The sequence below is a fragment of the Vanellus vanellus genome, assembly GCF_965231255.1.
Source record: "Vanellus vanellus genome assembly, chromosome: 1".
NCBI lineage: Eukaryota > Metazoa > Chordata > Aves > Charadriiformes > Charadriidae > Vanellus > Vanellus vanellus.
In genome coordinates this window covers 118,304,899-118,332,738 of record NC_138905.1, presented here as the reverse complement: position 1 = coordinate 118,332,738, position 27,840 = coordinate 118,304,899, and the positions used below count along the sequence as shown (strand labels likewise).

The 27,840-nt window shown below is 37.9% G+C and overlaps 1 protein-coding gene across 1 annotated transcript; it reads left to right on the top strand.

The window, feature by feature from the left end:
* Positions 1–58: 58 nt before the first annotated feature.
* On the top strand, positions 59–27,284 carry PAXBP1 (PAX3 and PAX7 binding protein 1). The gene is made up of 18 exons (XM_082481790.1): positions 59–578; positions 2,389–2,517; positions 4,101–4,277; positions 5,604–5,825; positions 6,444–6,547; positions 7,398–7,618; positions 8,569–8,758; positions 13,472–13,595; positions 15,921–16,020; positions 16,468–16,583; positions 17,884–18,083; positions 19,831–19,975; positions 20,134–20,255; positions 20,975–21,051; positions 21,313–21,379; positions 22,950–23,096; positions 23,474–23,628; positions 25,804–27,284. The coding sequence occupies exons 1-18, from the start codon at positions 116–118 to the stop codon at positions 25,919–25,921; spliced, it is 2,877 nt and encodes a 958-aa protein (XP_082337916.1). The 5' UTR covers positions 59–115; the 3' UTR covers positions 25,922–27,284.
* The last annotated feature ends 556 nt before the right edge of the window (positions 27,285–27,840 follow it).

Here is a 27,840-nt window from a genome sequence, read left to right as displayed (position 1 = left end):
GGCTATCATGCTTGGGGAGCCGGGCCTGGGCCGCGGCGCGGGCTGGCGGGAGCGGGAGGCGCCGGGCGCCGGTGCCGGAGCGGTGCGGCGCGGAGGGTCGTCGGTGCCCGGCGGGATGTTCCGCAAGGCGCGGAGGGTGAACGTGCGGAAGCGGAACGACTCGGAGGAGGAGGACGAGGAGCGCGACGAGGAGCCGCCTCAGGAGCCGGCGCCGCCGGCGGCCGGGGCCGGGGGGGAAGGGCCCGGTGAGGCCTCCATGGCGCTGGCGGCGGGCTCCGGGCTCCTGCCGCTGCCCGCCGGCTGCGTGCCCCTCGCTCTGCCCGGCAGCCCCGCCGCCTTCGCCTGCGCCGCGGGCTACGGCGCGGCTCTCGGCTTAGGGCTGGGCTTGGTGGGAAGCGACAGGGCAGGCCTGGGGGCTCTGCCGGCGCCCGCCCTCCTGCCCCCCCCGCCGCCGCCGCCGCAGCAACAGCAGGGCAACGGGCTGCCGGGGGCCGGGCGGCCCAAGGAGAAGAAGCGGCCGCGGGAGAACAAAGAGGTGCCGCGGGCCAGCCTGCTCAGCTTCCAGGACGAGGAGGAGGGTGAGGCGGCCAGGGGGGGATGGGGGGAGGGCTGCCCGCCCGCGGGCACCGGGGCCGCGCCGGCTTCGGGAGGGAAGCGGAGCCGGTCGGCCTGCCACAGGGCTTCCCGCCCCTCGCCCGTCCCCGAGAGAGAGCCGGGCCCCTGGCTTTATTTATTTATTTAAGGCAGTCATGTTGCCCCGTGTGACATGAGGGTGATGAGGGGTCGCGTAAGAGCGGGAGAGCCGGGAGGTGGGGGGTGGGGGACGGGACGGGACGGGACTACACGACACAGGGGTGCACAGGCAGGGAGCGCCCCATCGGCGACCGCCTTCGGCCCCGGGCCTGACCCGGCTGCCGGGGGGCCGGCGTGCCTCCAGCAGCAGGGGGCTGTCCCGCGGGTTTAATTCCGGTTTCGCGGGGTAGATTGCCTCTGCTTCTGTATGGCTGGTGTCTGGTTCTTGCGCCCGCGTTGCACTCGCTGCAGCTGGGTGCGTTGCTGGTGAGGGCGCAGGCTTTAGCCTGACCTGGGTCTGTGTGGTACCTGGTATTAGACCCAGCGCCTGTGCAGCCCCCACTGCCACCCCCCTCCACACCCCCTCCCCCGAACCTGTAGTGCTGTTTTAAGGGGCACCTTTCCTGCGGCTTTGCGTCTGGAGCTCCCTTTCCTCTGATGTCGCTGGTGTTCGCAGGTCACGTCGGACTGCCTGTTGTCCTAGCAAGCTCTATGTGAAGCTGCTAGTGTTTTGTTGCAGAGTTAGTTCATCCAGCCATCCGCAAGGTTTATTAGATTAACCTTCACAAATAGTGGAAAAAGAGGTTGAGCAGTTACTGGACGTCAGCTTTTGGAAAAATAGTGTAGTGTGTTTGTGCAGCGCTTCAGATAATAATTCTGCTGGATTCCAGCAGGTACCGCACTCATTAATTGGTCCATTCACACTCGGATAATCTGATTATGGATAATAGTTATTATGTATTAAAAATTATCAAAAAACCATCAAAAACTACTCTTCAAACTCTAGAGTTCATCGCATCCCAGACGTTCAGGGTGAATAAAATGAGGAGCTTATTTTTGTGATACCTTTTGTTGGCAGGAGATGTAGTATGTATTTTGAATTTTCTTAGAAGGAGTTCTCTTGTAATCACTGGAACTTGGATTCTAAGACTGGTGATGTCAAATCTTGACAGAAATACTGGAAATGTGATAGACTTTAAATGATAGACTTTTAAAAAAAAAAAAAAAAACAATGAATGCTTGTGGATTTCCTACATCAAATTTTGGTTTTCTTTCTATGCTGTTTAGTTCTTTAACTTATAGCATACTTTTGGTAGGTTGTAGTGCTGCATTTGAATTGGTAGTACAATCAAAACCAGCCATTCCCTTACTGATTAATTGTGTATATATGTGGCTGTGAAAAGACCGTTGACCAAAAATGTTGGGTCTTCATGTTGTTTTCTTCCAAATTCGTGGTCACAGTGAGGGATCAGCCAGTTTTTCTTTGTTAGTTTTTTTTTTTTAAAAAAGATTACTACAGTCAGATAAAAGCAGGCCATGTGTATACACTTTTGTGTAACTTCTGCCTTGCTTTTCTGTGACCATGATGTGAGTGGGATGAATACACTTGAAAACGAACACAAAAAGATGAGGTAGACATGAGTCCACCTGAAAGGATATGGGACTGGTTTTGTTGCAACAGTGCAAATGTAAAGTCACATTAAATTGCGTTGTTAGTGACATTTATTAAATTCTAGGTACAAAATTAAGAGATCTAATAGGTAAGTATACTTCTTGGCAGCTCTAATGTAATGTTTTCCAACTTTTCTTTTAAAGAAACTGAAGAAGTTTTTAAAGTGAAGAAGTCAAGTTACAGCAAAAAGATTGTAAAACAGTTGAAGAAAGAATACAAAGAAGATCTTGAAAAATCAAAAGTTAGAACAGAGGTCAATTCTCCAACAGATGGTAACTGCAAAATTAAGAGTAACTTTTGTAATGGCAAAGATTAAGTATTGTAAATACAAACTAGTTGTTTTCAAGATGAATTGTTAGTCTTTTTAGATGATTTAGCATTTAGAACTGAAGTAAAGTATGCATTTAGTGTGTCCATTTGAACCTCAAAAATGCCGATCTGAAGCTAGCAGAGAGTTCTTCGATTCTCGTATGGAAATTGGTATAGAAGGATGAAACTATTCAGCTACATATACAGTTGTCAGTAGACTTCAGTAGTTTCTGTATTTCAGCTCTGTTTACGTCAGATGACTTTCTTCCTATTGAATTAGAAAGGAATTAAATTAGTTTAGAACTGTGTTTGGCGCTTATCTGTCAGGATGTGTCCTTGTAATGCATCTTCTCAAAAAGGAAGATTTTGGGGTGAGCAGTGTTGTTCTTTGTTATTAAGTAAATTATTCAATAGCTGCCTGTTTCAGGACTTGGACCTTGGAGCAGACTTGATGATTAAGATGACAGGATGAAAGTGTTGGAGCAGAAGTGTGCAGTCCTCCAGAGCTTGGAATAGAGCCTGGGATTTCACTTTCATTGTACTTCTGCTATTGGTTTTTGGGAAGCTCATTGCTTCATTGAAAGCATAATGATTCATTTTCCAGTTAAGTTTTTGTGTAATAACCTACAACACTATGAGCACAAGCTGAGAGGCTTATGATCTAAAGATTGCAATAGTATAGCACGTGTATATATATATATATGAGAGTTGAACATGGTCCCATGCAGAAAAAGGCTTTGTCTGCATTTAAAAAAACCCACAAGTTCTGTAGAGTAATTTCTGTGGCTAATGTTCAGGTTATATGTGGAAACCTGGATTTTAATTCTTGCTTCTGTCACAAAGATCCTTAAAAAATTGCGTTTTGCACATGGCTAGTGTGTGTTTATTTTCCATTTGCCTCCTTTGCAGTCTTGGTAGTTGGTTTGGTGGGACTGATGTGAGGTTTTCCAAAGACCTCATGGCTGCTGCTGAGTCAGGAGTCTGGATTCTCTAAACAAATGCTAAAGTCTGAAAACTCAGATATGTGCAGCTTGGATTGGATAGCTGGATTTAACATGCATTTTTTTACAAAATATTTGTACCTGCTGCCTGTATCTGTATGTTACCCACCTAATGTAGCATAATGTTGCACCCAGCCCAAGAGGAAAATGAAAGGATTCTTTTGAAACGAGTCTGTTCTTGTGGAAAGATTTGTTGTAAAACAGCCAATGCTTTCTAATTGCATATGTAAGAGGATATCTGAAGGTTGCACATATGATCGTAATTACTGAGTTCCCTCACTTTTTTCATACTTGGCAATATGTAGAATGTTTAGTGGTCGTTGGGGTGTCTGCTTTGTCAAATTTTATTTTGAGAAGATGTCAGTGACTTAATCGCAATTAAGAAGGTGTATTTTACTAGATCTCAAACAATAACATAATTTAACATTTTCATTTGATTTTTAGTTTTGGTTGTTAGACCTCAAGTCTTAGGTTAGACCTTAAGGTTGGACCTTCTGAGTCATCTTTATAAAAACAGTAAAACATGGGCTTTGTTGTCTTACCAGTGGAACCACCACTAGAAAAGACAGGACAGATTAAGGATATAGGTCAAGAAGATGGGACTGCAAACAGTGAGCATGGTGAGGAAGAAATGGAAGTTGAAAGTGAGAAGGAAGAAGAAAAACCAAAAGCTGGTGGGGCTTTTTCAAGTGCTCTGTCATCACTGAATGTTCTCCGCCCAGGTTGGTTATTGTAATATGTCTGATATGTTAATAAATGCTTTAGCCAGCAATTACAGCAGACTAATATATTTGAGAGATTAGGAAATGTTTTCCAGCAATGTATCCAGCATCTGACAATTCAGGGAACTGCTATTTTCCAAAGCTGTTCAATTTTACAAGAAAATGTTTTACTACAGAATGCTTCATCTTGATGTCAAAAGCAAGAGTTTGTCTCTCAAAGTGATGACAAACTGTAGGAAAATCTAGATTTGGAATAGCTGACTTTACATGAATATTAACTGCTTTCAATTCAGATTCTGTCTTTAGTTTCAATGTCTCACCTTGCAGATCTGTAACTGTCTCAAATGTTTTCCTGTCTCATTTTGTCTAATGAGGTTCTAATCAGGCCCTGAGGCCAAAGAAGTCAGTCTGAGAAAGTATTTTTGAAACTAGTTTACTAATTGTTAGCGAACTTGTGGGTAGCCTGTTCCCCAAATAGAAGGTGGATGTCCTGGGTTCACAGACTTGGCTGTATTTCAGGGGAAAAAGAATTTCCTAGCTGACTCCCAAATAATTTTTCCTTTTAGGGTTAATTGCAAAGTGGTGCGATATGTATGTTATTGCATCTTTAAAGATATTGCTGGCTTGAATAGAGTATCTCATGTCAAGTATAAAGAGAATCTGAAATTTAACATTTTGTCTGTGCCTAATCAAAGTAGTGGTAAAAATTATTCATGTTTCAAAAAATTTATTTTGGTGGACCATTCCTTATAGGATTTATTTAAGTTGCATTAATTTTGTGCTAGGGTTTTTAGATTTTTTTTTAAATTAGGTCTGCTTTTCTTGTTTCCCCTTGATTGTACAGTCTGCTCATATTAGCTTTGTCTGATTCGGTGTCCTCTTAATCTCTGAGCTGTCATCGTCTGTTGAAAAGCCAATGTTTTTTGTTCCCCAAAACCAAGAAGGGTTGAGAGCAATATCAGGACAAGAACTGACACAGTCAAGAACCTCATTTTCTTCCTCCCTTTGCAATAGTCAGCTCCTGTAAAGGGCTTCCACTTCTTTAGGAATATTTCCCATAGGAACATCAGGCTCCTGCTCTTATGGCATGTGAGCTGCTGGAAGCAGAGCCAGACTTTTTGGGAAAGAGCCCAGCTTTCAGGGATTCTGGTCAGAAAGTTTGCATATGCAACTAACTTAAAGTTGCTTGCAATTATTTCTGTGAGTATGGATTATTTCTTCCTGTTTGCAAAGATGATTTGGTAGGGCGGCAGAGATGAATAATAAGAAGTCATACTACCTGTTGTGTTGCAATGGTTGTTTAATGGTGCAAACATCTATCTCTAGGAGAAATTCCAGATGCTGCTTTTATTCATGCCGCTAGGAAAAAGCGTCAAATGGCTCGTGAACTTGGAGACTTTACCCCCGTTGACAGTGAACCAGGTAAAAGCCGCCTTGTTCGAGAAGATGAAAATGATGCCAGTGATGATGAAGATGATGACGAGAAGAGGAGGATAGTTTTTGCAGTGAAGGAAAAATCCCAAAGGCAAAAGATTGCTGAGGAAATAGGTAAAACCTTTTTAGAAAGACAGCTGATAAACATTCACACTGTTTTCACTGCAAGTGCTCCCATTCAACGTTTTTAAACAGTACATTTTTCGAACAGGCATGAATCTGGAGTTAGATTCCATTTCTAAGGAAAAGTACTGCGTAATGGAATCTGCGTATAAAATTTTGAGCACAAACTATGTTCCTGTGTTTGGAAGAACACAGCTCAACTGAATCTGGTAGAAACTTACACTAAGGATCAATTACTACTGTTCCTGTACTTTGTTTTTTAGGAAGTATTTACTTGTGAAAAGAAAAATGTTAGTTCTTGGGTATAGCATTCTTCTTGCTGACAAGCAAGTAAAATAACCTTTTGGAAAAGGAGAATTAGTAAGATATGTAGGATTTTAACATTAGAGGTGTTTACCAGCAGTTAATTGCAAATTTACCCAGTGGATTTTTAAGTGGAACCTCTGTGATACTAATTCAGGCTAGCATCCTTAATTCCTCAGGAAGAGGAAAGGAAGATGCACTCTGATGTTCCCACTGAAGCATGGTCTCTCAGGTTTTCGAATTCATACCCCTTACTATGAATACATTATCTTCTTTTTGTTACCTGTCTGTTTTACTCATATTAAGGTATTGAGGGAAGCGATGACGAAGCATTAGTGGCAGGGGAGCAAGATGAAGAACTCAGCAGATGGGAGCAAGAACAGATACGGAAAGGAATCAACATACCTCAGGCATGTATTTAGTTGTGAACTCTTTTTTGTTTGATTCTGCTTATATTGGCTAAATCCATTACAAACTTGAATAGTTTACAGAAGGCTGTTTCATCTGAGAAGTTCAGTGTGTAACTTCTGATATTCTTTAAAGAGAAATGAGAGGTCAGATTTTAAGTACCTGGTGGTATCCGTTTGGTTAGTCTCTCTGTTCTGGGTATAACTGATTGTTTGTGGTGCTGTTAACCAGCATTCATTTGCAGCCTAAACCAGAACTAGAATAATGCCACTTTGAAGAGACCTCTGGTTTTGTTTATCATTCCGTTGGTAGGATCTGTATAAACAGTGTGTGTTTCTTTGCTGGTTCTTGTGTTGCAGCATGGAGTTGGAATTTGTAGCAGGTTGTACCATATGTTGTTTGTGCATTCACAGTGAAGTCACCACTCAGATGAAGAGGATAGTTTGGGTTTTTTTAAAAACATTTCAGCAAAATCCCAATCAAACACACTGACTCAAAGAACCTATGTCATTTTATTTAATAGTCTTAGCAAAATTTAGTATAGTCCCAAACACTTGGTTATTATAGGAGTTATAGGCTGGTTAAAATTGTCATTTAATGACTTGTTATAAGTAGAAATATTTAGAATGATAATGATACTAAGAGTTTGTCCATTGAAGGTGATGCTTCTGAGGGAATTTGTTTCTTCTGCCTTACGTATTGGGAGTTCTACACTTAAATCCACTTGATACATTCACAAAATGTAATTACCTGCCTACATTTTTCACTTGATAATGTTTGAGAATGAAAGAAAATAAATTTCTTACTTCTTTAAAGTCTAATATAGTACAATTGCATTTCCTTTTCCACTAGGTTCAACCAAGTCAGCCTGCTGAAGTGAATAATATGTACTACCAGAACACTTACCAGACACTGTCTTATGGTTCATCATATGGCATTCCATACACTTACACTGCCTATGGATCATCGGAAACCAAGTCTCAAAAAACAGATAATACAGTTCCTTTCAAAACTCCCAGTAATGAGATGACTCCTGTTACTATTGATTTGGTAAAGAAACAGCTTAAAGACAGGTAGGACAGACCATCTTTTTAAACTTAAAGACCTGTCCCCTAGCTTTCTGTTCCTCAGGCGTCTTTTAGTCTCGGTGAGCAAACACAGAGTTTCATCGCTGGAAAAGTACTGACTGGCACATCAATTAAAAACAAACAAAAAAAAAAAGGCAAACAAAAAAAAGCTCAAAGTGAAGATGACATTGACACTTTGTTCGAAAATCTCCTTGGATTGCTTCTCTGGAAGTGAAGCTTTAAATATGAGGCCATTGATCTTGTCGAAGACAGGTCTGAGTTACATCTTCTGGACACTGCACAGTCTTATAGTCAAGAATTGAAAGGCCAGTGAGGTGTTTAGCTTGTCAAGTTGCATTCATTTAAACTGTGAATCAGATTTTTTTCCCCTTCAGTAGATAAAGAATTTAAATTTTAGTGTATACAGGGTTTTTCTGGTTTAAACACTGTAACCTGCTTGTCAGGTACACAAAAGGTCCTACTGAATGAGGAACCCCATTGCCGTGAGAAATCATTTGTAATGAACAACTTGCACTTCAAAATTGGTTTGTATGCCCCTTGTAGTGTTGCAGCCTTTGGCAGTGAATCGTTAGTAGAGGAATAAGACTGCTTTGTATAAGCTATAGTTCTTTCCCCTCTTCGCCCCCACCAAAACTTCTCCCCCCAGTTTTATTTTAGGGCCCGCCTTGCACTATTCTAAGTGCTATCAACTCCTATAAAAATTCGTAGGAGTGGGCAGTACAATGCACTCAGCGTAGTCTAGCAAATTAATTTAAACCATTAGCCTTGCTGTTTATGTAGAGAGGGGAGAAAGTGACAAATGAAAGTTAGAGAATATGTCTTTGCAGTATTTCCCATATATAGACTCGGTACTTGCACTGTCTGTATATTATCTCAACAGTCTGAAATATATAGACTTTTGGATGTAAATTTGCTATTTATCCGTTGCCCTTCAGGTTGGACTCTATGAAAGAATTGCACAAAGCTAATCGGCAGCAATATGAGAAACATCAGCAAAGCCGAGAGGACTCTACCAAGGCAATTGAAAGATTAGAAGGGTCTTCTGGGGGTATTGGTGAACAGTATAAGTTTTTGCAAGAAATGCGAGGGTATGTCCAAGACTTGCTTGAGTGTTTCAGTGAAAAGGTAAGGATGCAAAAACATTCATCTCTTTTCAAAAAAAAAAAAAAAAAAAAAAAAAAAAAAAAGGACTCTTAGTACATGCCAGACACCACATCTCCCTCTGTTTTCGAAAAAAGTCCCCTAAGAACACATTCTTCTAAAGGTTTGGTTATTCGAGGGTTGAAAAGATAACTTTTCATCATGCTAAGTTGGTTATCAAAAACCTCTCTTACACTGTGAAAGAGATCACTGACTTTAGATTGCCTAAAAACACTTCTAGATTATATGTCTTTAGGATTTTGTTAGATACTTTGTCATTTCAACTTTACTCAGATGCTGCTTTTTACTTGTGTTGGATATCAGGTTAACAAAAATAAGGGCTGAATTACAACATTGATAGTTTCTGGAATGCTTTATGAACACAGTAACAAAAACTTGTATTTTGTGTGTTGTTATAAACTTCCTTCTGCCAGGCAGTTTCACATACTTGGTATTACTCTAGTGTCTGAAGGAGAAAAGTTTTAAAATTAGTGTAGCTGTCTGAAGACACCCAAACTTAAAAATATCCTTCTTTCATGTAGTGTGATACTTATGTATGTTAAACTTGAAAACTTAGTCTTTCTTTCTTATATTATTCATTATGCTTTAATTATTTTGTTGTAAATATAACAGGAGCTCCTGAATATATCTATATATTTATTTATATATATATGTATAACACAGGAGCTGTAAAATTCAGGTAGCACTACATAGGCTATTTCTTCATTGTCTTCTGACTTGAATACAATAGTACATTACCTTCATAATACATTAGCTCTCAGAATTACTTCAGTAATTGAAGCTATTGCTTACCTAGCGTGTTAGGTGTGGGATAGGAATATAAAAGCATTCTGGTTGCTAATGAGTTAGACATAATTGTCCAGCATGAGTGGTATTGGGAGAGTCCCATCTTCAGTCCTATAAGTGGGAGAGTAACTATGTCATGAACAAACCCAGGAAGTGTGGACCAGTTAACTAATTAATCAGCTAGGTGAATTACAATAGATAGTGCTCACTGAAGAAGCAGTATTCCTGACTCTGTATTGGCATTAGCTGTTGAGGTGTAGTAAAGGTACTTTCATTTGCAGCTTTCTCAGTGCTGGTTGCCCAGGTACCTAAATTCTTACTTAAAGATAACTTTTTCTATTCTTTCTCTGAGATAAATTTTGTATTTCAGAAGCAAGTTAAATACCCATATCTCTATTCAGCATTTGCTTTCTGAACACCTTGTTAAATTTCTTTTGTGATACCTGTAAGCCGTGTCTGGAGGTTCTCTTTCATAGCCTGTGCTGTCTTGTTCAAATATTTTCTTTAAACAGGTTGTTCTAGAATGCACCATTCTGAGTATAAACCAAGCCCTTTAGTCTCCCAGATTTTGTATAAACCAAGAGAGCTTACTGGTAACTAATAGTGTAACAAGTTCAGTTCAGGAAGGTTATGGACCTATCTAGCTATACTGGTAAATAAATCTACTCCAGCAAATTAGCTGCTGGTAATTTAACAAATTGTTAAAGTTGCTTTCTTACAATATACCTTTGCTTTCCTGGTAGTTGGTGTTTTAAGGGTTCTACACCTCGACAGCTTCCTACCCTTCCCACCTTCCCCAACCCCCCCCTGCCATGACAGTCCATTGAACTTTTAAGATGTGATTATTTTTTTTTATCATCTCATGCATCTTAGGGGCATTCACAGAGTTTTGATATTTTCAGTTGGAGACTGCTGAAGTTCCTGTATATACAATGAGTTGCAAAATTAGGAGGTGACACGGTCAGTTTAACAGGAGTATTACATTTATTATGATGTCCTCTATATTCCTCAGTTCTTTAGCCAGATAATCTGTACTATCAAATTCAAAAACAGTAACCCACAGGACACCGCAAGGTTTTATAAAAAGGAGAACAGGGGAGGGGACAAAATGAAGTAATAAAATCAGTAACAGTTTTTATTTAAATGAAATAACATGCAGCAGGACTTATCTTTTGAGTGTAAAGACAGATTACTTTCAGCTTTTTCTAGAACCTGTGGGCCTGCGTATTTAATATTTAAAGAGTGTGTGTGTTTATAATATGTAATGTATGTAGTTGTTATGATTATAATATATATAAGCATATAAAATGTGTATCCATATGGGTAATAACAATATTGTGTGTGTGTATATATCTGCACACATATCCTAAATATGTATAAAGCTAGGTCCCTCCCTATCCTTTCAAATATGACACTTTGATGCTTTTTCTTTATTTTATTAGGACTGGTCATGATTATTAGTCAAATTCACATTGGTACTGATCTGAATGAGAAAGTGGTTTGCTGAAGAAGCACTTACGGGTTCCCAATATACTTGTCCACTCAGAAAGAGTCCATTCTGCTAGAGTTTTCTTGTATGTCTCTTGACTTAGTTTTGCAGAACAAAGAATATCATAATGAATTAGACTTTCTTCCCCCTACCATCTTATTTCTGCACCTATTCACCATGCTCAAAACTTTGTGACGTCCAACCAAGCAAAATCATTTTGTTTGTATTCTATTTTGAAGAGATTCTGAATGTTAGAAACACTTTGCCTATTGGTAAGGTGCAGTGGAGAGTATAATGAGGTAACCACTGTGCAAATTTTAGAAACAAGCAATAGAAATGTCAAATTCTCGATCATTTTTTCTTTTCCCCTATAAATGATAAAACCAATGGAGTGGAAGATGCTTGCGTGACTTCCTTCACAAGTAATTACTGTCAAAATTATGCTTTCTGAGAAGGCTAGAGAGTGCTAATGGTGTGTTTGCATTTTGAATGTAGGAATATGCAAGGGATACAGGAAGATTAAATTGTTTCAAGCCTATCTTTGACAGCACAGTTAGATGAACCATTCTTTTACCTGCAAAAGCAAGTTCTCAGAACACACTCTGTGTGTCAGAGAGCGGGGACTATAAGTTAAAATTATCCTTGTCATCTAAATGTTCAGAGAGCTTTCTGCTTTTCCTCTTGCATCATTCACAGTGAAAATGAAGGGGGGGGGGGGAACAAAGCACTTAAGATAAGGTATTGACTAAACAAAACAAAACACAATGAATGAGAGCTGTAACTTTATAGTAGTCAGTGAAATTGTCAGTCGCTCATCAATCACAGTATTGATTACAGAAGAATAATGGCTTCTAAGTCTCTTGTGTTTTAAATAGGAAGTATTTTGAGTGGATTCATGTTTCTGAATACGTAGCTGGGTTTTTTTAATCCTGAGGCAATTATATAGAAAGAACCTCTATGGATGCTTTGAAAAATTTTTCCTTTAAGTTTTCAATTTTAGAATTCCTTTTTTATATGACAAACTGCAGTAAATTGAGTATATTTTTAGAATTATTTTTGTCTTCAAAATTGTCTTGAATTCATATATACTTCTGGTGCTGGGATATTCCCTCCTTCTATTTCTCTCTACTCTGTTTTTTTTCTAAAAGAAGGTTGTTCCTATTTTGAGTTGGTGCAGGGTTGCTTTCATTTTAGTCCCCATAGCCCAGTTTATACCACAAAGAGCTAGTGTTTCTTTCCTTGTAATATCTCGTAGATTCATAGAATGGTTAGAATTGGAAGGGATCTTGAAGATCATCTGGCTGTGTGTCATTCTCAGATTGCTGAAATGGCCCTGTAGCTGTAAACTCTTAATCTTATATTTTACTGGAGGAGGTTTTTAATAGCTGGTGAATCACATTCTAAATTACATCAGGAAACAAGTTCTGATTTTATCTTTTATTTAAAAAAAAAAATCCTGGATGGTAGGCAGCAATGAAATATTTGAGCTAAAAGGCTGGAAGACTTGGACTAAGCATATGTCTTGGAGGTAAGGAGAACATGGCTTAAATTTTTATGCCAGAAGGATTTGCCTTTCCAAATTAAGAGATTGTAAAAAGTTCTGGTTTGTATTTGAATATTTATAATAATCTAATTTTAACTTGTCCTGGGAAATGATTTTTTGTGAAAGTGAGCAGTGATTCTGCTATTTAATGTCAGGAAATTTCTAGTTGTTATAATATAATCTATTTTTATTATAGTTGCTACTGAAGACTTAGTCCACTAAAAAAAAAAGTGTCAGGTCTGATCTGACACTAAGTCTGTATCATTCAAAGGTTATACTTAATGCATAACTCACAAATTGTACAATTTTAAGATAGGCCACAGTTGTTGGCATAACATGTCTATGCACTGTTTGACTGCATTTCAATAATAATATTTCAGCATATGCTAGTAAGAGTTATAGCAAAACAATATCTGCTGGCTTCAGGAGGTTAGATTCATGCTTTTGTTTTTTCACTGTATACAGTCAGGTTGTTTTCTCATTACAGTGTAGAATATTACTACATTCTTATTTAAAGATAGAGAGGAAACAACGAGGTCTGAGAATTGTAAGCACTGTAACACACTTGGTACAAGAGTACTTGAAATAACATTTCACACTGTAGAAAATGGTTGTCTTACGATGTAGACTCATTCAATCAATAGCAGTTATTTTCAGAGTGCTATTTCTACAGTTGAAAGCTGTCAACGTTAGATGCATGCATGTTCTTCGTATTGGTCAGAATGAAACAAATGGGTAAAAGGAAACAGTTTGTGCTGCTAAAAGTACAGTGACAGGATTATGCTTCGGAATAGTATGGTACCCCAGAAACTAAGCACCTGAAGAATTTGATATTACGTAGTGTGTTATATTTTTGCAGGTGCCTCTGATTAACGAGCTTGAATCCGCAATGCACCAGCTGTACAAACAGCGAGCTTCCCGCCTTGTCCAAAGACGACAAGATGATATTAAAGATGAATCTTCGGAGTTTTCAAGCCATTCAAGTCAGTCCATCTTGAAGGTTTTTATTATTCATTAAACAACCTTGTTTACTTAGTATGGCTTAATTTAAATGTAAATGTTTAAAGTATGACTGTCTTAAAGTTTATCCTTACTCTTGAGATAGGTAGAAGCAAGTTTAGATTAAAAGTTCTCTCATCTGTTTTGTTTTAAACTCAAAGCCACTCTAATTCGTGACTTCACCTCTCCTTTCTGTTGCTCTTAACTATATTTTCTCTTTCCTAGCACTGAAAATGTATGCACGATGGCAGTGGTAGTAGCGGTAGCATGTGACTCCCAATTTTCCTCTTATGTCAGGACTTTTCTTTTTTTTTAATCTCCCTGAATCTATAAATTTCCTGTAACATCTACAGTTAAATCTGTACAAAGCCATGAAGCACTGGGCTAGAGTTGACTTCTATCTAATGCTCTATTTTGTAAGCAGCATAAGTATTTCATTTCAGACACTTAACTGGTAAAGCTAAGGAACTGGAGAATACTGATGCCATTGTTAAAATTCAGACCAATACAAAGTGACCCTATATGAAATACAGTTTAAAATCAGGCAGTTAAAATACCTGCTGCTTACTGTGAATGTGTGGATGGGAGATTCTCACTGAAGAGTTTTCTTGTGGTGATTACTCTTCAGTATGTAAATCTCTACAAAAGTACAAATGTTAACTTGGATGGAAATATGCATTCCTTGGAGGAGGTTTTATTCAGCATGTTAAACGACAGGTAAAATATCATATCAATAGTAGTTTTCTTTCTGCTTTTGAAAGCTTCCCATTTTTAAAAATGGCTTTCTTGTCTGTCCTATTGCTGGCCTAGAATTCTATAATAAAAGCAATTTCCTATTCTGTCACAGTGTGTCCAGAGATTAAGTTTTATTAATACCATTAAACAGAACTTAATAAGGGTGATAAAGCATTTGGGCATGAGCGTTGGCCATCCCCTTACAGTGTGGTTAGCATACATACTCCTTTTAGGACTTCATTTGGAGCCCCAGGCATCACATGTAGGTCTTACAGCTTTACCATGAAAATTCTGTTGTGAGAACTAGAAACCTAATGTACTAGAAACAGATTTCCCCAAAGAAGCTTAGAGTGGATTATTTTAGACTGGAATTTAATGGTGGGGTGGGAATAGTTGTCATTGTCAAGGCTGGGTTTTAGAGAGACATCTTATTTAGTATCTGGGAGTCTTAAGAATGAATTTCACTGAGTCTAGAAATAGTTCAGTTCTGTCCCTCAAATTATCACAGAAACTAGGAACTGATGCCAGCCTTTGATTTGATGTGTGTTGCAGACATAGACAATCTGCTTTTCTTCATACAGTTTCAGAACACTAAAGGGCTAGAAGTGAATTTAAGTGTGTCTGCCAGCTTTTGCTTTATTTCTGCATAAAGACAAGTAAGCTCAGCTTTGAATAACATTTTAAAAAATTGGACAAATGGTGGTTTCATCTGTATGTTAAGGCTCTTAGGAATTCTGGTATAGAATTGGAATACTGATTTAGAGCATCATTAATATTTTTAATGATGGATTTGTAAAAAGATTTAGTTAGAACATGTAAATTTACCCTTGTAATTTGGGTAGGCTTTTTTTTTTTTTAGATTTTGATGTTTGTATTTTACTGGGTGGACTTGAGCACTGGCTAACATTCAATCCGCTTTTAAAAGTTTACCTGAAAAGGATGATCTGGAAACACTTGGGTCTGCCTGCTGGTTGCTGATAGGCTTCACTGGTTAGCTGTGTTGTTTTGTACAATCAGGAACATCTATAATGAATCACGGCTTAAAAAGAGAAGGGGAGATGAGTTATTTTCCTGCAGATTTTGATATGTTTTAAACTTTAGGCAATCTAAAGCATATAAACTTAGAAAACACTATGACTAGAACTCTGAAATATCATATATTCCTGCTCCAGTCACTCTTCTCTGCCTTTCTTTTGTTCATTTTCCTTTCAGAAGATACATGGTGAAAATATTTATGTAAGGAGCACTTTTTATCTTGAAACATTCGATTTAAGCAATTTCTGTTAAAACTGTTGACTTTTATATAGTTGGCCACTGTTGTGAGAGGGACAAGAGTGAAGTATGGTGAAAACTATTTGACATTCAAGTGGAGATTTTTCCAAACTCCGCTACTTCCTCTTTTAACCTTTACACTTGTGAATTCAGGCTTCTGGGTGCACGTTTTCAAAAACTTTGACTTTCTAGTTCAAATTACACTTAGTTTAAAGTAGGTAAAAGGCTCTTATGAAACTGCCTACAACACATTTATGCAATCATAGATAAGCATTTTAATTTTCATCAATGTAATTTTACAGATAAAGCACTGATGGCACCAAATCTTGAATCTTTTGGACGAGACAGAGTGATCTATCAAGAACAAGTAAAGCGTCGGACTGCAGAAAGAGAAGCTAGAAGGTAGGGTACTGAGATTTCTTGTCCGTTAGGAGTCTTTGCCTGCTTGCAGAATACAGTTGTCCTGCGTGAGGTACTAACGTAAGTAGCAATGTTTGCTCCTTTCCTACAAAGAGAAGAAAACACTTAAGCTGGTATGCTGGGCAGGGGTATTTTTATATATCCCAACTTAGCATGCAAGTGTACAAAACAATGCACCGTTACATGATACTGACTTAAAAATCACTAAAAGAAAGCGTAGTAAACCCATTCTCTATCTATATGGTCTCTGCTGTTTTCTCTTCCTTCCATTGTTTGAGGCAGCAACATAGTGGATTGTTTGAGGTGGTGACATATTTCAACCTGGGTTTCCTTGCATTAAAAATTATGACAAACTTAGGCAGTTCTGTTCATGGGGTGGGGGGCAGGGGGGGAAGTAATAGCTGTTTTTATACTGCCGATCGTTTTCAGAGCTCGTCGTAGACAAGCAAGAGAGCAAACTGGGAAGATGGCAGATCACCTTGAAGGCCTTTCGAGCGATGATGAGGAAACTTCAACAGATATTACAAACTTCAACATGGAACGAGGTTAGAAAAGCTACTGAAGCTTTATGTAACAAAGTATAGAACATTTGGCAAAAAAAAAAAAAAAGATCCAAATGCAGCCCTATCACTGTATTTTGGAGAAAGTTTAGAAACTGTTCCTTACTGGATCATCAATGTGACCAAACCAGTCTATTTCGCTAACCTGTTGTGCAGCTTGCAGATAACTAAATACTCCATCCTTAGTGAGATTCTTTTTATTTAATTCAAGCATTCTTTTGCTAACTTTGCTAAGTTGAATGATCTAGATTAAAAATTCAGTGTGGCTGAATTGGTCTTTGTAACTTGGCACTTTGATATGTACAAAAACGTTTTCTAGGGGGTTTGTAAGTTTCTGAGTAAGCATACTATTTCTAAAGCTTTTTTTTTTGTCATTCATAGCTCTTATGTTAGTCCAGAATCAGCAGTGAGCTATATGGAGCAGAGGGATGCACTTTGGACCTGCTGACTTTATTTGTAGCATTTCTTCTTGATCTTAGTGTGAAAAGTCATATGTTTATATGACATAATCTCATGTTCCAACAGCTCTGTCTCTACCTGCTGTGTTTACTAGTTATGTTAGTTGTGTGCAGGATATTATTGTAACTGAATATTTAAAAGTGTGGCTGCAGCAAAAATGACTGACTAAAATGAAAGTAACCCTGGGAAGTAGTAAAGATGAAGGGAAAATAATATATAGAGAAGAAGTTTTGGGCTGCATAGAATATAGGTACTGTAAATACAAAAAAAAAAAAAAAGAAAACACATAAGGAAGGTGCTAAGGGATTGTAATGGTTGCCCAGAGCTAACAGCTGTGTTACGTTCAGCAGTTTAGTACGGTGTCTGGCAGAATCTACTCTGTCTGAAGGGCTGATTCAGTTGGCTGAGCTGAGATGCCCTCCTGTACTTGCACTTGAATGATCAAAGTTGTAGAATAATTTGGGTTGGAGGGGACCTGGAGATCAGCTGTTCCAAATGCCCATGCAGAGCAAGGCCAGCCTTGAAGTTAGATCTCCACTGTTCTCTTACATGTATGAATACAGCCCAATTCATCACTGGTCCAATGTCTGGTAACAGAAAATCATTGTATGAAATCTTTAAAGCAAGACCAATGATAAAACAGTGTATCAGAGAGTACTCATGTTTTTATTGCTCTGTATATTTGAGGTAGAAGTAAGAGAACATCTAAAGGTGATGGTTTTTTGGTTCTGTTCATAGGAGTTAGCTGAGATCAGTGAGCATCAAAGTCCGTCTTAAAAGAGGTATTACAGGTGATTAATTTACTACTATTTTTCTCCCCCACCAGATCGTATATTGAAAGAATCCAGCAAAGTTTTTGAAGATGTTTTGGAAAGCTTTTACTCGATTGATTGTATTAAGTCACAGTTTGAAGCTTGGCGCTCAAAGTATTTTGCTTCTTATAAAGATGCTTATATTGGCCTCTGTTTACCGAAGCTGTTTAACCCTTTAATCAGACTTCAGCTGCTGATCTGGACTCCTTTGGAGGTAAGGTCCTGTGCAAGCAACTTCTGTGTAAGCTTCTATATAGTGGCTCCTTCACACATTTGCAGAGCAAAGTGAATTGTGCCTTTGATGCGTGCTTCTTGTAAATGCCTGTTCTAGGCATGAAGTTTAAAATGGGCACCTTTCTTGGGGTGAAGCCTTTCTGGGGAGTTTCTGGACTGTTGTCCTCTGTGTTGCCAGCAGGCCAAAGTTCAATTCAGCCCATGCCATACCTTCTCAGTGAGTGGTGTAGACCAAAAAGCCAAACAGCTTCTTAAATAACACATTCAGGTTTTAAAATACTTAAGAGAAAATTGTGATTCTAGAGATTTTGTTTCTTCAGAAGTGGAACTAAGCAGCTTGGGTTTATGTTGATTTACAACCTACGTTACATATCTTTCTTTCACCTATACCTTTAGACCGTGTAGAACTCCGGCTGGCAATTTCCAAGTCTTCCTCATAGTACTCATTGCCCAGTTATTAGGTAGGGAACATGGGAAAGGCAGGACAGATTGTCTTCCTTTCAAAATTTCACTAATCTACAGCACCGTCTGCAGATGTATCAGCCTATCTCACAAATGACTGAATCTCTCCTTTTTTTCAGAAGTTTTTTCTTTTCTTGACTACTAAGAATATTTGTTGAAGGGGATCTTCTGTCACCTCTGCTCTGATTGCAAAGGAAGGGAAGCAAGAGTCAAGCTTCAGAGAACATTTGGAGTATTTAATTTGAATAAATGAGGGAACATCTATGAAAGGTGTCCTCATTAAATTTAAAACTGTTTTTGTAAATTCTCCCTTCCCCCACGCTATTTTTATGTGAGTTCCTAGGCTGGCAAAACAAAACTCAGATTAGTTGGAGACATGGTACAGAATTCTCATATCTAATTCTTTTCACTACTCTGTGTTTTCATTAGTCTGTGTGTGGTCCTGTTAAGAATTTTGTTAGAAAACTTACAAAGCATTCATAAAAGGTTTTTTTTTCATCCAGAAAACATAATTTTATAATGCAGCACAAATGAACTATACTTACCACTTTTACCCTAATCTGTGGGTTTTTATTTGGCTCAGGTGTAATTAGAAGTTAAAATCTGTAGGGTAACAGCTGCAGAAAAAAAAAGCAGTCTTACTTCCATTGTTTTCACTTTCATTAGATCTAGTGTTGTGTGGTTGTAGAATGAATTGGCTCATTTGGCTGATTTATGGAAGATTGACGTTGCTCCCCATCCTTTCTCAGGTTTTAGTTGGGTGGCATTGTCCATATATACACTAATCTGACTGTGATGGCACAATTAGCAGTGTCCAGGCAAAGAGACAGAACGTTTTCTTCATTTCTCAGGAATCAAACTTGCCTATGTTTCTGAAGGAAATAGTGTCACTGCCTCATAAGTAGGGGAGCCAAAGCAGGAGGTGAAGTGATTTGCCCATCCTTGTGCCAGTTTGAGAGACTTATTTGGTCTTGAGGCAGTATATCTCGGGTTTTGTGGTGGCTTGTTTTTTTTTTTTTTCATTATTTCCAGTGCAGATGAGTCCCTGACACATAGACAGAAAGGATGAGATTTTTTCGAGTTGTTATTGTGCTCAATTGCTGTTTACCCTGCCTGCTTAGCACACTTGGTAGGCTGTTTTAAGGTAGTTTTGTTCTGGTTTTGAGTGTGTCATACTTGCATATATAACACTTTTTTTTTTTTTTTAATGTGTTGACTTCAAATCTCTGTTTAGGAATCTAAGCTCAATTCTTTTTTTTTATTAGGGCAAGTGTCGAGATTTTGAGACTATGTTGTGGTTTGAATCATTGCTGTTTTACGGCTGTGAAGAACAGGAGCAAGTTAAAGATGATGCTGATATTTCACTATTGCCTACCATTGTAGAGAGAGTTGTTCTTCCTAAATTATCAGGTATAGTCTTAGCATGAAAACGAGGGAAAGGGATGTGGTGTGCAAGCTGGTGCTTGTTTGTGCTTTCAGATTGTACTGGCTTGTAAATTATTGTCTGACAGTCTTAGTACCTGTATTTGAGTATTTGCGAAGTGGAGTAATTCTTTAATCTCTTACAGTGATTTCTGAAAATATATGGGATCCTTTTTCTACAACACAAACGTCTAGAATGGTAGCAATTGTACAGAAACTAGTAGATGGATATCCTTCAGTGGTGAATGCAGAAAACAAAAATACACAAGTAAGTTGTTTTTTCTGACATATCTTGGATAAGTTAAGGAATTTGAATATATTTTTAATACACCATATTGAAGAACACAGCATGCTTAGTGAGGAATAAGAAAGAGAACTTTGCAGTTATTTGATGCTCTGCAGCCTAATTATGGAGAGTCAATTAGGAGGAGGAACTCAGTGAAGTCTCCCCAAAATAGATGCTAGAGCTAAAAGGAGATACCCAATGTACCAAGACTTATCATCTGCAGTTTTGCTTTACGGGTCAGCAACAAATAGTCAGGCTTTTCTTTTTTAGATCTTTGTAACCTTTTCAAATGTATTGCCTTGAAATTTGATTGTTTTACTTATCTTCTGTGAATACAGGAACTGATGTCTTGAGTTCAGGTGCCCGTAGCTACTGCAATGTATGCATTGCCTTTAAGTAATGGGGGATAGGCCAAAGTGCATGTGTATGGGGAAGTTAGCAGAACATTAAAAATGATAAAAGCCCTGACTTCACAGTAGCTAATTGTATACCATTGCGTTCCGTTTTTATTGAAAGCATCAAATTTCAGCTCTGTTAAATACTTTAGGCTTCTCTAAGACTTTATTAATGTGTGCTTAAGTATGTATACCTTTTACTATTAGGGTCACAGATGTTCTTTGTTGCTTTGAAAATCAGTTTCTGAGTGGTTAACTACTGAGCAGTGCTCTGGACACTTTTTAAAAAAAAATTATCTGTTTCAGATGCTTTTAAAGGCATTGTTGCTAAGAATGAGAAGAACACTAGATGATGATGTATTCATGCCCTTATACCCAAAAAAGTAAGTTTGCTTTCAACTGTAGTGTTAGACCTTTATTAGCAAGTTGGTGTCTTCTGTCCGTAGTTGACAGGTTTTCTCCCAGTATGGTTCACTAGCTGGATACAGGAGATCTTTTGTTATCGTGCTGTGAGGATTTAGCAGAGACAAGCAGGATGGAAGGGAATATTTATAGAAATGAACTGTGTGTGGGAAGGAGGAAGCCAGCAAACTCCAGACAGAGGTGGTCTTGGTTGCTCATTAAAGAAATCTCTTACTTTCCAGCATCTTAGAAAACAAGAACTCTGGTCCATATTTGTTTTTCCAACGTCAGTTTTGGTCCTCTGTTAAGGTAAGTCAGTAAATACATCTGGTAAATCTTTGGTCTAGACAGTGTAGTAATAAAATCCTCCCCAAATTTGTGGAAAATGGTAGACGGAAATTGCTTCAACTTTAGTTGAAAGAACTCTAAATTAGGATTCTTAGTCTTTGATAATGCACTGTGCCCTTCTTCAAAAGATTGCTAAGTGAAAGCATCATCATTTTAACTTGAGCGCTGTGGGTTTACTTAGCATACTCAACCCGTTTTTCTTAATGTCATTGTGGTTGTCAGAATAAAATATTATGCTTTTATTTCACTTATATGGAATGAGAGAGCTTGGTTTGTAGCTTTTCATACATATATATATATCACGAGACTCTTCATAAAAATAGCTTAGCCCCTTTTGGAAAGCTAACTGCTATTTGTAAAGTGTAAGAGCGTTTGTAATCTTAGTTTAATTGAAATGATAAAGAGTGTGACAGCAAAAAATCTGCGTGCGTGGAATATGCAGTGTAGTGTTTGCAATGGTCTGTAAGAAGCTATGATTGATGTAGTTCATTTCCAACAAAAGGCTGTGAAGAAAACTAACTCCCAACTAAACAGGAAAATAAAGTATGAGACTGCTGATTTCCATCATCATGCAAACAGAACTCTTATCTGGAATTTTCCATTTAAATTGCAGCAATGAGGGAGACTGTATTCTGAATAGGTTTGCAATCACTTAGTTTACTTAAATATTTGCCACTGAATTCTTTCACTTTAAAATAAATGCTGTCTAGAGCAAAAAATGCACAAATGTCATTTATTAAAATGCTGTTGTTAAAAGTGAAACAGGTCACTTGTTCAGGGCTTGTGTCTCTCTTAAGAGTGAGATTGTCTGCTTCTGCCAATATCTGTCAGAGCCTGGGCAGCTTAGAACTATTCATGCTGTTACCGCTGTCTTATTTTAGGGAAGCATTAAAAATACAGCTCTCTTGCGCTAGCAAATCAGTTATAGCATCACAGAGGAGCAGAAATAGAAGCTGGGAGGCAAGCGCTCACTTACTGTTTCCTGATGATCTGTGTCAACAGTAAACTACTGTCTGCCTTCATTTGTACGAGCCTGGCAGCAATTCTCCACAGGCCATACGCCAGTGGGGAATAACAGCTGTACAGTTGGCTTAGCCAGCACTCCCCCGTGACACTTTCTGTGTCTCTTGTGTCACCGTGCCTTGGAAATAAGGGTATGCTGACAATGTAGCTGGGGATTTCATCGACGGGGGGGCTGTGAATTTGCCCCCGTGTGGCATATGCTAGGCCTCACTTGGTTTGACATTGACATCAAATTCTGAGAACAAGGTGGCTTAAAACTTTAATTCTTTTTTCTGATGTCTTGTGCAAAACACGAGCAAAGTTGTGGTGGGGGTGGTTGTATGAGAATTCATAACACTCTAAGCTGGTACTTTATGGATTCTGAATAGTTTTGAAACATAACAGAAGGCATATTTCCACTGCTCACGTTGGCCATCCTGTTGCATTTGAAGAGGCACTAGAGTGTTTGATCAACTTCCTGGTTTCAGTACATTTTTAGATACTTATTTTCCCTGTGTTGTATTTTCAGTTATTAGGAAACTTTCTCCAGTGGTATGGAATCCTTTCAAATAAAACTCTCCAGGAACTGTCAATAGATGGTCTGCTGAATAGATACATTCTTATGGCTTTTCAAAACTCTGAGTATGGAGAGGACAGCATTAAGAAAGCTCAAAGCGTAAGTAAAAGTAAAAAAATGTTTTAAATCACTTGACATTTGTGAGTGAAGGAAAAATGTAGTTAAAACTTGAGGTTACCTATAAAATCTTGGCTTTGATATATCAATATTGTAAAGTCAGTGAAAAAAATAGATTAGTTTGTGTATTAAAAAAAAAAAAAAAAGCAGCAAGCTTCTCTGGCTTATACTTGTGTATAATTTAGGTAGGGTATTGGTTTCAGTGTTTTACTGCCTGAATTTTGGATTGCTCCCCAGCCAGTTTCAGTCAGTTGGACCTTGTCACTGCAGTCTTACCTGGCAGACTTTGCACATCATGTTAGATATCTTATAAAATTTTGTTACATTTTGTTTAACTTTTTTTTTCCTGTTATGTCTAGGTAATTGCTTGCTTTCCTAAACAGTGGTTCACTAATCTAAAAGGAGACAAGACTATTTCTCAGTTAGAAAACTTCTGTAGATACCTTGTTCATCTGGCCGATACAATTTATAGAAACAGCATTGGTTGCTCTGATGTAGAGAAGAGAAATGCAAGGTAACTTACTCTGAGTTAATGCAATTCTTGCAGTGCAAATATTGTGCTTTGTGTTATTTTGCTGATGCATGCAAACAGAGGTAAATATCCCCATACTGCAACATGCCTTTTGAAACAATTTTGAATTCAAACTTAAAAAATATTATGGTATGGTAGATGGGGAGATTTTTAAGGTGTGTGAAGATGGCAACTGCTGGAAATCTTGAAACATTTGTAATGCATTTTGCATTACTGCTTAGTGTCCCTGATTCTAGCAAATTTTGTGGTTAGTGGTTTTGGACTTTTCCACCTTGTTAAGCCTGTGGCAGATTCTTACATAATGACTTCTAAATTACAAATTGTGCTTTTGTATACAGTCCAAAAGTTCTGGCTTTATTTTCACAGCCAACTAGATGAACCTGTTTTCCTCTAGACTGAAGAGTAATTTTATTTGTATCTGGTAACCAGCATAATTAAAAGTTTGGGTTAGATGCATAAATGTTACTGCTGGCCAAGTAACCTGAAATGCTATGGGTGTATCATTTTAAGCAATGATAAACTTAAAAACCAAATTGTTGCATGGATACACAGAAATGTAACAAGACTGGAGTTTTTTTTACTCCTGTGCTGTTGCATGAGAAGGAGAGGTTTCAAGGTCAACAGTTCAGTTGTTCCAGCAAACCTGAAACTTGGAAAGACGAACCCTTGCTAACTGCATTAGTCATTCTTGATAGTTGAACTTGCTTGAGCCATTGTTGAGTTACTCTTCAATTATTGAGGCTGTCTAGGGGATTAGATGATTCTCCCTTTTTGATCTTATGCATAGCACTGAAACAGAGAGACAGAAATTTCCCTTAAACCATGGCAGAAAAATCTGTGTTAAGAGTTGGGGGGTTGTTGGTTTTTGTTTTTGTTTTTTTTTTTTTTTCTGGTAACAGTATTTTTTACAGTTACCATGTTGGTTATTAGATACTTTTCTGCCTTTAGAGTCACTTTTGGCTGTGGCATATGAATCATTTCATTTTCAGAGAACACCAAGCTTTGTGCCACACTGGGTTGTGCTCAAACAACTTTTTATCCACTCTCAGGTTATGCCTCAGAACTTTGTGTCCAAAGTACAATAGCAATGTCACATACCAATGTAAATTTCCCCATGATTCAGATTCAAAGTAGACTCATTACTCCCTCTTTTCTAAAACCAAAATGTGTAGCTTAGCATGATACTGGAATTGAATCCAGTAGAGATTAAACTTTCTTCTGGTAGCCTGCTTCTAAATTTGAAAGAACTTTCTTTACCAGCTGAAATGATAACATGGTAAAACTTTGTATTGGAAGAGAAACATCCAATTAATCCTTTTTTCATAGTGAGTTCTAATTTAATTTCTATCTTCTGTCCGCCTGCTTTTTCCTGGCATTTAACAAATCTGTTGCTATTGCCCCCATTAAGCAGATAAGTCTGCAGCAGAAATATTAGTTTTTATAATCAAAGAATGTCATGTCTTTTCATATAAAACCTAGTTGTTTGAAACTGAAATGCATTAATTTCTGCTGAGAGGGAAGTGTATCTTCACCTATGTCTGTTGGTGCTAGTTTTCCAAATGTTGGATGCTTTTTCACATATCAGCTAGGTACATTTTTAAGATCAATTTTGAACTTCTAGTGCTTGTTGTGAGACTGGTCTAAATTTCATGTCCATCCTCCTAGAAAGATAGCAAAATTGTTCTTGACAGCTGAGAAGTACAGTCCTCTCAGCAGTTTGTTCCCTCTAAGCTTCCTAGATTTACCTGAATTGTAATGCCGTTCATTGCTGGCAAGCTTCATACCCTTTTAAGGCATGCATTAAAGCATACTGGCTGCCTTGGTTTTATTTTTGTTTTTTGGCTTACATGTTAGTTACCAAGAGAGCTGTGACTCATTGCACAGTACCATAAGTAATCCAAGACTTTTTCTGGAGATTATACTGCATCTAGTATTAAACCATATTGTATGATTAATTCCTACTCTCAAAATACTTTTTTCAATTTCGCTACAAAGCTGATAACCAACTATTTCATCAGACTAAGCAAGTGGAGGAGAAGATGATGTGAAATTATCCTGATTTGCTATATGGATTCCTAATGTAGTCTTCTGTTGAAATATTAATACTTGTACATGAATGTTCCATTCCTGTATTGACTTCTCCTTTCTCTTTTTCAGGGAGCATATAAAGCAGATCATAAAGCTTCTAGCAAGTATCCGAGCACTGGATCATGCTATGACAGTTGCGAATGATCACAACGTAAAAGAGTTAAAGATTTTAATAGAAGGAAAATAAGACTTTTCCGACAACTCATTTTGAGCTTTAAAACCATTCCTGATGTGTAATTTATGTACATATGTAAAGTTTCTTAAACTGTAAAGTATTGATCTTTGTTTTAATACAAAGTGCATTCTTATATACAGCATCCTGAAAAAAAAAATTGACTTCTTTGAAAACAAAAATGAAATCCCAAGATTGTCATCTTTCCAGAAATCAGATTTTCCTTAAAGTTTCTCAAAATATTGTTTACAAAAATACTTTGTACCCATGATTAGTAGTCATCTACTCCTGTTAATTGTTCCATGGTTAACTGGAATGTGTATAATAGATTACATGTAATACAATGTATGCATATATTTATACCACCATGTTGCTTTCACACTGGATATAGAGATCTTGTACTGTTGGAATAAGCTTTTCATTTGCTAAGAAATACTTATTTTGACAGGAAAATGATCATAGTATTGGTCCAAAGGGCTGGCAAAACATTAAATAGGTAACTGTAATTTGAGCTGAAGAATAGAGACACTTTCAAATGGAACCTGACCTTTAAAAAGCAGCTGTGCTGCACTCAAATTGGAATAGCTAAAAAATTATTTGCAGTCAGAATATGAAATTCTTAAGGCTGTTCTTAGAAACAAAACAGAAAGGAAAACCCAAATCAGTGCTTAATTACTGGTTTTTAATACAGGCATACAATCAGAACTTGTGATTATCGCGTAAATATACATGGCAGCACTTCCAAAGTCCCAAACACCTTTCATTTTGTAGGAGTAACTTGTGCAAGTTGGTTAAATTCACTGTTTGTGGGGTCTTTTTTTTTCTTTTGTAATTTCATACATGGAACCTGTTTCTTCTGGTTGGTATGGCTAAAGATGTCAAGCAAAATGAAGGTGAAGAAAATTTTATATCCTATGATTTGAAGTATTTATATTGTGTAACATTTGAATATTTCCTACTTCCTACTAAATACCATCTAAGAATAGTCTTGCAAAACAAAGCATTTAATTTAGATGTAAATTCAAAAGAAAACACTTTAAAAATCTGGTGATTTACATCAGAACACTAGTGACTTGATCTTGAGGTCCAAAGCATAGGAACAGCTGCAATAGCCTTGGATTAAGAGCTCTTTCCAGGTGTGCCCTACTTTTGGGGGGAACTGTAGCAATAAATTGGCATACTGAATAACATAAGAAATCATTGTATCTTATGCTCATGTCATGTGGTATAAATGAGTATATTAAAAATGTACAATTTGTAACATGCACACTTCATTTGGACACTGAACAGTTGTTTTTTCTGAACTGTTGGGATTGATGGAGTACATTCAGAAATATCTGCTTTTAAAAATTCTTTCAATAAACTGGTCTGTCAAGGAGCTGTCTCAGTGCAACTTGGTAAGCTTTATTCCTTTAGGAAGGAATTCCTGAAGGAAATGATACGTGTGCTGGCTGACTTTATTTCAATATGTCAGACAAAAAATTGTCCTTAGAAGGTGGATTTTTTGGAGTGAACAAAACTGTCTTTATTTTGAAAAAGCAGTAGGATAAACAAAGATTTTTTTTTTTATTTTTTTTTTTTTATGAGGAGGAACAATACTGTATAGAGACTTTTCTGCATCTTAATGCATGTCTGCCTTCTAGTCACAGGATCTCCAGGGGTGAGGATGCAGAGTTCAGATACCTTTTGCACAGTCTAGTTTGGCTACTCTTTCTAGTCTAGCCACTACAGTATAAAGCTCAGTGAAGGATAACTTCCTGGCTTCAGGATAAAGTCTTTAATACAGGCTTTTACAGTACAACAAAACTAGTGCTGGTATTCGGAATAGCTGCTACCTGTACGTACGCCTGTGATTTGGGGTGGGTGGGTGGTATATTCTGTGGACAGAAAAAATACGCTCAAGCAGTTGTCAGACCTGTACTGTTCAGTTAGGC